The following is a 9256-nucleotide window of genomic DNA, read 5'->3' as shown; positions in this document are numbered from 1 at the left end:
CTCTTCCAGAGCACCCACACACAGGGCAAATGGCTCCCACCCCGCACGCCAAGCCGCCTGCAGCTCCATCTTCCACGCTGGACTGGTCAGTGCTAGACGCGAGCTCAGCCGTGCTCAGCAAGCCACCGAGTGGGTGCCCACGTGGGGCCGGTGCTCACAGCTCCTGGTGGGGAGGAGGGCCGAAGCAGCAGCTCCAGTTGGCTTCTCCCCCCGGCTGGGGACCCTCAGCCCCCAGGGAGTTCCCTTCCCCGTCACTTCTCCCCCCGGAGGATTCCTGGAGGGACCTTGGGACTCAGAGCCTTTGGGAACCCTGAGAAGGCCACGGCTCCTGCCCCCACACGAGCACTGGAGTGTCACGCACCCCTCCCCCACCCACCATGCGTTTCCATCAGGCCTCAGATCCCAGGCTGAGATCCCCATCGGGGTCTTATGCTCAGGCAGACCCCAGCGCTTTCTCCTAACAAGGGCATCGTGCGTTTCTTCACATGCCTCCAAAGATGTCCTCCCCTTGGCCTGGCTGCTGCCATGTATGCCCAGCTGGACAGGAGGAATTATCCCCCTTGACCACTAGGAAAACCAAGGCAGAGATGCGCTTAAGCAGAGTGGTAGTGGCCCCCCAGGGTGCTGTGCTGAGAAGGATTCAGAGCAAATATCTGAGCATCAAGGGGAGGTATGGGGTTGATTAGCAATGTCTGTCAGGATCGGCCCTGCAACAGGATCGTAGGAGCCGGCGTGCTTGTGGTCACCGTCCAGGCCGAATGCTCACCTGGCCTAGGACAGGAAGGTGCGCACGCAGCTGCGGATGGGGGCCCTGCAGATGGGGCACAGCTGCAGGCTGGGCGCGCACTCGGTGCAGGCCAGGTGGCCGCAGGGCACGAAGACGACGGCCACGGTGCGGTCCAAGCACACCCTGCACGTCCGCTCCTCCTGCAGGCGCTGCAGCTGCTCCTCCACGCCGGTGGCCCGGGCTCCTGGGGCCCCGAGGGCCACCGGCACCCTCTCGGCCTGGGCTCCACCTGGGTCTCCACAGCGGGCACCTGTGACATCGCCCCACACCCTGACCTCCACCCTCTGTACTGGCCGATGGGGAGGCGGGCCAGACCGGGAGTGCCCGCCCCCCACCGCGGGATGCAGGAGGGCCGGCCCCGTCCCCACCCCAGGTGGGCCCTCTCCCTCACCTGCCTCCCTGGCGCCTTCCACCTGGGCCTGTCTGCCGGGCGTGGGTAGCTCGGGCCCTGGGTGGACAGGAGCTGTGGGCAGGTAGAACAGGGGTGAGGCCCAGGTCCTCAGGGGACACGAGGCTGGCCCAGAGACAGCAGGCCACAGGTGAGCCCTAGTACCAGCCCGCTCCCCCACCCACGGTGCGCCAGGATCCCAGAGCCCACTCTCCACCAGGGCGCTCGGCCCATCCAGCCCCTCACGCCGTGGCCCTGGACACTGCGGGCCGGGCCCCTGGGGGCAGCGAGGGAAGGCTGTGCCCAGAGGCAATGAGCAGGGAGAGATGGGCGGTGTCCAGAGAGGTGGAGGTACCTTTGGCCCCTGCTGCCTGGCCCCCGTCCTCTTCCTGGAGCAGGTCGGCCACCAGCTGCGACGTGGATACGCCGGTCGGCACCACTTGGCGGTACTTACGCTGCAGCAGCCCTTGCACCTGGCCCCGCCCGAAGCCCATCCGGAGCACGGCCTGCACTGCTGGGCACTGGCTCCAGGCGGGCCGCTGCTGGCTGCCCCCGACATCTGCAAGGCAGGGCGAGGGGTGCTGGACCGAGGGCAGGCAGGGGCCAGGGCCTCGGGGTCCCGGCAGAGAGGCAGCGGCCTGCCACTGTGGCACATCACCAGGGGCACCTCAACACAGGGGGCCCTGTGGCCATCACAGCCACTCCATCCATGTCCGAGTCAGGGCTGTGTTCCCAGGGCCTGTGTCAGAGGTGCCGCCACACCGGGAAGATGGAAACCTGATCACCAAAGCAGCCATGGACAGAACCCGACTATGTGCCAGGCGCTGCTCCCGGGGCGACACACAGGCCCCTGTTTAATCCCCGTCGAGGCTGGCACCAGCCCTATTTCACAGCTCAGGGCACTGAGGCTCAGAGAGCACAGTCGGGACCTGAACACTGGAGCCCCTCAGACCCCGCCCCCGCCCACCCCCCACCCGGCACCGATGGAGAGCAGAGCTCCGCGCTGCCGGCCCCTCTGTGCTGGGGATGGCGGCCAGCTCAGGGGCAGCAGGGGATGGCTTTGGCCTCTCTGGAGCCCCGGGCACACACGCAGTGCCTGTGTGAAGCCCCCCGAGAAGGCAAGCCCAGGCAGCACCCTTCACTCTCCCTAATGTCCTGTAGGGGGGATACCCAACGGCTGGCCACAGCGCAGGAGGGAGGTGCCCCAGGGAGCCAAGCTCAGGCTGCGTGTCCCGGCTCACCTGAGGGGGTGGCGAGACCTGCATCTTCTGGTTCCTCTGAACGGTCCTGGAAGGAGCCAGAGAATACCTGTGCCCCGAGTAGGCGGAGGAGCAGGGGTTGGGGGGGGGACCCTCACTACCGCCCCCCAGAGCCCTAGGGCAGGCAGCACTCACCCAGGAGCCCGGCTCGTGGCAACAAGATTCCTGGACCCTGCAGACAAAGTCCCTTCCTTTTGTCCGGAGCAGGAACTCACACCTGAGGAAAGCGGGTTCAGAAGTGGGCAGTGGGCTGGGGCTGTCAGAGGACCCCCCGCACTGGCCGGGTCTGGCCCCGTGGACCCCTTGGGCCGGGGTCGTGCCTTCTGTCCCCGCTTCCCCCACCGCCCCTGTGGGGGAAGCTGGGGCTCCGGGGTGGTGGGCGCTTGCTGGGAAGCTGTTTTGGAGACAGACCCTTGAACATCAAGGGAGAAATAGCAGAAGCGCCGTCCCCAGAGAGTCCCCCCAACCCCGGTCCCTGAGACTCGACACCCCCGGGACTGGGGAAGGGAGGCTGGCCCGCGGAGCCCGTACCTGGGGAACCACCTGGCATGCTCGGTCCAGGGGTCGTCGCCTCGCTCCCAGCTCTGCAGACCCCCGTAGCAGAAGAAACACCTCACCTTGTCCTGCTGGCCTGGGATGGAGCCAAGACACTGGTCCTGACCACGCTTGGTCCCTTGCACGGCCTGGCGTGTCCCCCGAGGCCAGGGTTGGGCGCTCCCAGGTGGCCTTTCCTTCTGGGGCAGGGGCTCTCTGGGGTTGCTTGTGAGCCTTGGAGGCTCCCACTGGCCTCTGCCACCCCTTTGCCCAGCATTCTCAGAACTCACGTGTACCCCATTTTCTCGACAGTGGAATAAGGGTAATGATGTCTGGGTACTTGCCAGGTTCGAGGTGCATGTTGGGGAAAGGGATGCAGGGGGCGTCCACAGTATGTATGGAAAGGTGGGGGCAGAGCCCTGGTGCCTCGCCCCCCACACCTCTGCCCCAGGTGCCCCTCCTCAGGATGGAGTCCCAGTGACGGAAAGAAAGGGAACTGTCTGCTGCCAGGCTTGGTTTTAGGGGCTCACGACTCCACTGGGGGATGCGGACCCTCATCTCTCTACCCCCGAGGCCCTCACCCCCTACGATCAACAGATTTGGTGCAGAGACCACAGATCAGGGGCTGCTACAGGTACAGGGACATCCCACTACCAGCCCTCCAAGAGCCTTGTCCCTGGACTCCCGGGAGCCCTGTAGATGCCCCCCATACCCCCCTCTCCTCCGTCCCATCACTGTCCCACCAGCCTAGGGTCCAACTGTTCCGTGCTGGTCTGGCCTCTCCCCAGGTGCGCGTGTAGGTCGGAAGCACAGGAGAGACTGCAGGGCAGGGGGCAGGCAAGGAAGGGCTGTGGGGACCCTCCCTGCCCTGGGGGCGGACGCCGTGGAGAAGGTAGAGCCCAGTCCAGAAGGGTCTGCAGTGGCGCCCAGGCCACTGGGACTCACCGGTGTGGAAGAAGCCAGCAGCGGCCAGCAGCTCCGGCGGCACCACCGTGCTCAGCGGCCAGTCGTAGAAGGAGGCCAACCGCAGCTCCTCGGAGCCCATCCCCGGGAAGGCGGGCCTCGCGGACGGGGCATCCCCGGCCCCATATTCCTCCTCCTCCTCTGCCAGGGGGCGCAGCTGGCCCAGGATCTGCCCGTCCATGTGGTCCCGGCCTCCTGAGGACAGGACACTGTCGGGGCACTGGCCCTGAAGGTGGCCGCACGGAGAGTGGGGCCGGTGGTGTCCCCAAGTGGGGCGGCCGCCAGCTGCACAGCGGCTGGGCTCCAGGCCACAGCACCAGCACTTGGTCCCGTCCTCGGGCCCCATAGAGAAGACACAAGCCGTGACAAGTTCTGTGGCAGGGATGGGTCCCTGGGCAGCCTGTTCTGGAATGTGCTCAGCCAGCCTCCCCAGGGCTCCTGACCCCTGGGCCCTGCCTGGGGACAACGGTGGCTGGGCAGGCATGGTCCTGCCCCCCAGATGCCCCGGGTGGGGGAGCAGCCAGGGGACTGGGGGTGGGGGCCGCTGGGGCCCGCCACTTTCTGAAAGGGGCCAGCGCTGCAGCCTGTGTCACATGCTCGCTGCAGCAGGATTGTCACAGGGCTCCGGGGCCACTATGAGGGCTGCGGCTCTCACTCTGCTCTACAGGGGAAGGTGGGGTCGCTTGGCTCGAGGGGAGGGGCCGGAGCATGGAGACCCACCCAAGGCAGCAGAGGGCTGGTACTGGCTCTGGGACCTTGGTGGGGGGGATGGGAGGGGGAGGGGGGAGGGGTGGGTGATGCTCTCCGTCAGCTCCGAGCTCCTGGGCGGCGTGCCAGGGGGGCCTCTGAAAGCAGAAGGTTCCAGGTGATCTAAACTACACAGTCAGTGCTGCCTGGCGGGGGGAGGGCAGCTCCCTCTAGAGGGATGACGGGTCAGCCGAGGATGCAGGGGCGCGTAGTGAAGGGCTGGGCCTCTGCCCTGGACTGGTTCCCCTGGATGTTCTCGCGCTCCGAACCCTGGAGCTGAAAGGGGCTTCAGTCATCCCTGTGTCCAGCTGGGCGGGGGCAGCAGGCCCTCAGCGGGCCCTGGTGCCCTCCGGCCTTCAAGATTCCGTCCCCTCCGTCGGCCTCAGCGTCCCAGGGGCCCAGAAGGTGGAGCCACATGTGGTGAGGTCGATCTTCCCGCCTGAACTAGACTCCCTGAGGCGCTGTAACCCAGACACCAGGGACGTTTGGGCCACGTCCACAATTCCAGCTCCCTCCCCAGGTCCGGACCCCCTGCCACCCCGTCCTTGCTAGGTGTGCAGCCCAACCAGCCCAGGGTGCCCTGGCTCCTGGTCTGGGGGGCCTGGGGCTGCTCCAGGCCCCAGCCCGAGACCCTGGCCATTTGGGTGCCCCCTTCCCTGGACAGGCTGCCCTCAAGCCTGGTCACAGCCACAGGTCTGCCAATCAGCCCGAGCCCAGGGGCCCCAGCGCCCCCAAACCCAACAGTTAGGGAAGGGGGTGGAAGGCTGTCACCCCAGTGGGCAGAGCGGGGTCCCTAAGACAGAGGGCTCTGGGGTGAAAGCGACGCAGGGGAAGACGGGACGGGGTGGCCTGCCCCCGTCGCCCCTCCCCGGAGTGCACGCCCCCTGCGGCCCCCAAGAGCAGAGCAAAGAACAGGCTCAGTGGGGACCCTGCCAAGAGCGGGGGAGGACGGACCCACCGACCCCAGGGCCGGGCAGGCCCAGTGAGGGCCACAAAGGGGGGTGGGCGGGGGGGGCCCACCCGGGCCGGAACCCCCATGTCCCCCCGGCGGCCCTCCCCCCACCCCCGTGGAGCTGCACGAGCCCGGCACAGAGCGAGGCGCCCGGAGCCCAGGTCCGTGCCCCAGTCCTGGGAGTGGGGTGCACTCTCGCCCCCAGGGAGACCCCTTTGACATCCTGGCTGCACTGGCCCTCAGCCCCACGTGGCCAGGGTCCCATGGAGTCCCTGGAGTCCTCTCCCAGCAGAGGCCTGGAGCCACCTGGTTCCCTGCAGGAAAGCCTGCTAAAGGGTGTGGCCGGACGTCTGTGCCCCTCCCAGGCTCCTGAGCCCGAGCTGCCTGTCCCGGGCTGGGGGGGCCCCTGGGCGAGGGGCGCTCGGGCAACTGGAGGGCCGGGTCTCCCGGGAGAGGGTCCTGGGGGCAGGTAGAGGCGGATGGGCCCCGGCTGGGGCCTCCCAGTGAGCCGCCTTGGGACCCCCGGCCCTTGCCCTCTCTTCTCCCGTTCCCCACCCTGTGCAGAGACACCGTGACCTCTGCCACTCCAACAAACCGCAGGTGTGCCCGTCCTGGGGTGCCTTCCGTAGGTTTCTCCAGGGACGGCCCTCTGCTCCGCCCTATCCGCACCCTTTGGTGGGCGGGGAGGAGGCCAAGGGTCCCCGGGTACTGGGTCTCCAGCCGCTCCTATCTCAGGAGGGAAACCGCAGCCCCCAGGTTTGCTCTGTATCCTCTGGACCTGGGGACTGGCTGGCTCAGAGGACCCTCTGAGGTGGCCCTTGCAGCAGGCGTGGTGTCCCCTGGGGGCACATCTGAGGTCTATTCCCTCGGATCCTGAAATTCGGGGGTGGGGAGGGGAGAAGCAGCCTCCCTCTCTTCTGGAAATTCCAAACACGCATCCTCCAGGCACCACCCCATCCCGTGGTGGAGTCTCCCCATGAAGGAGGGCCAGTGCCTGAGCTGAGGGAGCCCTGCCCCCTGCCCCCCCCCACCTGGAAGCAGGTATTTCTACAGCACATCCAAGCGTGTGGCTGCACATAGGACAGGAATATCCTCAAATTGAGGGCTCTCTCCCCTACCACACCATGATGGGGCCTGGCCCTTGAAGGCAGGACGAGAGTGGTGGGGGGCCGGACCAGCATGATCACAGGTCCTGCCTCCCCCAGAGCCACACCCCCCGGAGAAAATTCTTACACGGAAGCTGTGTGTGCAGCCATTCGAACGAGCTCTGGCTTTCCTTCAGGATGGAGGGGCCAGGGCCACCTGGGCAGCTGGCTAGACCCACTGGACTTATTCCCCTGGAATGAGGCTTCTGAGGCCCAGACCTGAGTCCGCATACAGCGAGGGAGGGGTGCTCGCCAAGCTCTGGTCCGGTCCGGGCCTCAGGTCTCCCCGCGGGCTCTTGAGTTTCCAGGAGGCTCAGTGCTCAGACGCTGGGCCTGCTGCCCAGGCCTGGGGGCACCACAGACTCCTCTGAGACAGGGGAGTAGGGTCCACCTCCCTCCCACACCCCCACCTCTCTTCTGGCTGAGAAGAGAGCTCCACGAGCGCCCCACCCAGGGGTCTGGGAACCTGGCTGGCACAGGGACACCCCGACCTGTGTCCGCAGAGCAAGGACTCCAGGTGGCCACAGGGCGCCAGGTGAGCACAGCAGAGCAGGCACGGGCTGAGGGCCTGGGGAGGGCGGGGCAGAGCAGCTGGGGCTGGGATCCACCCCCAACCCTACCCTCAGCGCCGGCTCCCTGCCCTGTCCACGGAGACATCCCCCTCAGAGCCTCTGCAGACAGACCCTGCCTGGTGGCCTGAGCTCCACCTGGGACCCCACTTGCTGACGATGACGAGGACCCGTCCTTCCAGCCACCAGCGGAAGTCAGACAAAGTACAAGCTGGGTGCAACCAGCACTGCCTTTGGGCTGGGTCACGTGGGTTGGGGGGAGCCATGTCTGCTGCGGTTCTGGGGGTGGGGTCCTTAGAGCCTAGACCGGTGCCTGGGCCAGAGTGTCATAAAGATCTGTGGAAAGGAGAGCGAGGGGGCGGAGGGGGAGGGAAACGATGGCTTTTGAAATTCACCCTCAGAGCAGGATGTTCTGTACTACGCCACCTCCACCCCTGAGGCTGGAGTGGGGCCCCCAGAGCCGACCCTGAAACCGAGACTGGAGGGGAAGAGATGTATTTGCGGGTCACTGCAGGAAACAGCCAGAGGGGGTGGGCAAGGCGCCGATGTTGGGTGTGCTCCTGAGGGTCCTTGCTGTGGGCACCCCTGCTGGGGGCCTTGGAGCCTGCGGACCCCCAGCGGCTGGGCCAGGCTCTGGCTCCGGGCTTGTGAACGGAGCCGAGGGCAGAGCCGCGAGAGGCCAGAAGGGGGCGCGTGGCGAAAGCGAGCACCGGAGCGGCCGGCCCCCTCCTGGGCATCTCCCCAGTGGCTGAGGCTGGACCCGCCTGCGTGCAGTTGTCTGGACCACAGCTTTGGCGCTGCCTTTGCACCCCAGTCTGCATCACCTGGGCTTGTTAGATCAGATGGCTTCCTGGGCATGCGTGGCCCCAGGCCCGGCAGGATGATTGGCTGGTCCCTGAGGAGGACTCAGCACAGCTAGCCTGACTCCTTCCTGCCCCGTCCCCAAGCCCAGGTGCCCCTCGAAGCTGAGCTGGGAGGCTCGGGAGCAGACTGGAATTACGGCCCGGGGAAGGGAAAGGAGGGAAGGCTGAGCGGTGGCCTTCTGGTCTCAGGCCCGCAAAGTCCAGAATGTCCACTGAACGGCCACCGACAGCTCCTGCACTCACAGCTCAGCAGCCCGGGAAGCATCGCATCCCTGGGGACCCAGCTGCTGTCCTGGGCTGGGGCTCACAGGCTCTGAGTGGGCCAGGTGAGGCGCCCACCCCAGCCAGAGTTTAGCGGGACGTGTCACCGGACAGACGGGGATGATGCCGGCATGCAAAGAGACCGCGGGCGAGCCGTGCGGAGAGCCTTGCCCGTCCCAGGACAGTCGCTGCGGGCCCTGGGCTCCCCCCCTCCCATAGGACGGCTGTGCTGTCCGGTGCCCTCTCCAGGGCTGGCCCTGCTGGCCCTCATTCCCGCCCCCCCACCGCCCCTGCCCAGGCGCCTGGCCCGGCCGTCGAGGCCCCTCCCTTGCCAGGCCACGTGCAGCCCTTGATTCGTCTCGCACGGCCCTGTCACACTGGCCGCTCTGCTCCTCCTCCTAGTGCTGCCACGCTGGCTGCTGTGGTCCCCGGTCTTTGTGGACCTCTAGCGGAGAGTCCTTGTGGTGTCCTGGGGCCTCACGGCATTCGACCCGCACTGAGGTGAGCTGGTGCTTGGGGGTTAAAGCTCTGTGGTCACCATCTCGACATTCTTCATACTTCATCTTTGAATGTACGTTTTGTAAAGTACCGTCCAGTGGGACAAAGGGGCACGTGGCAGGGACTTGGGGCCTCCCGATATCCCTTCCCCTAGGACCGATTCTTGGCCGCCTACTTCCCTGTCCCCCAGCCAGTGACCATCACTGACCCTTGCCCCAGCGGGGGTCTAGGGGTGAACACAGAGGAACACCGATTGACAGGGATGGGCCCCAGGTGTCTACGACGGTCTG

General features: G+C 66.8%; 1 protein-coding gene across 1 annotated transcript; it reads right to left on the bottom strand.

The window, feature by feature from the left end:
• Nucleotides 1–33: 33 nt before the first annotated feature.
• On the bottom strand, nt 34–4415 carry BIRC7 (baculoviral IAP repeat containing 7; the record flags this gene model as incomplete). The annotated part of the gene is made up of 7 exons (XM_079719121.1): nt 34–163; nt 767–1016; nt 1179–1250; nt 2417–2462; nt 2570–2651; nt 2966–3065; nt 3914–4415. The coding sequence occupies 6 exons, from the start codon at nt 4413–4415 to the stop codon at nt 772–774; spliced, it is 1047 nt and encodes a 348-aa protein (XP_079575247.1). The 3' UTR covers nt 34–163; nt 767–771.
• Between the last annotated feature and the right edge of the window lie 4841 nt (nt 4416–9256).

Source organism: Hyperoodon ampullatus (genome assembly GCF_949752795.1).
Source record: "Hyperoodon ampullatus genome assembly, chromosome: 14".
Taxonomy (NCBI): Eukaryota; Metazoa; Chordata; class Mammalia; order Artiodactyla; family Ziphiidae; genus Hyperoodon; species Hyperoodon ampullatus.
This window is presented reverse-complemented; position numbering and strand designations above follow the sequence as displayed.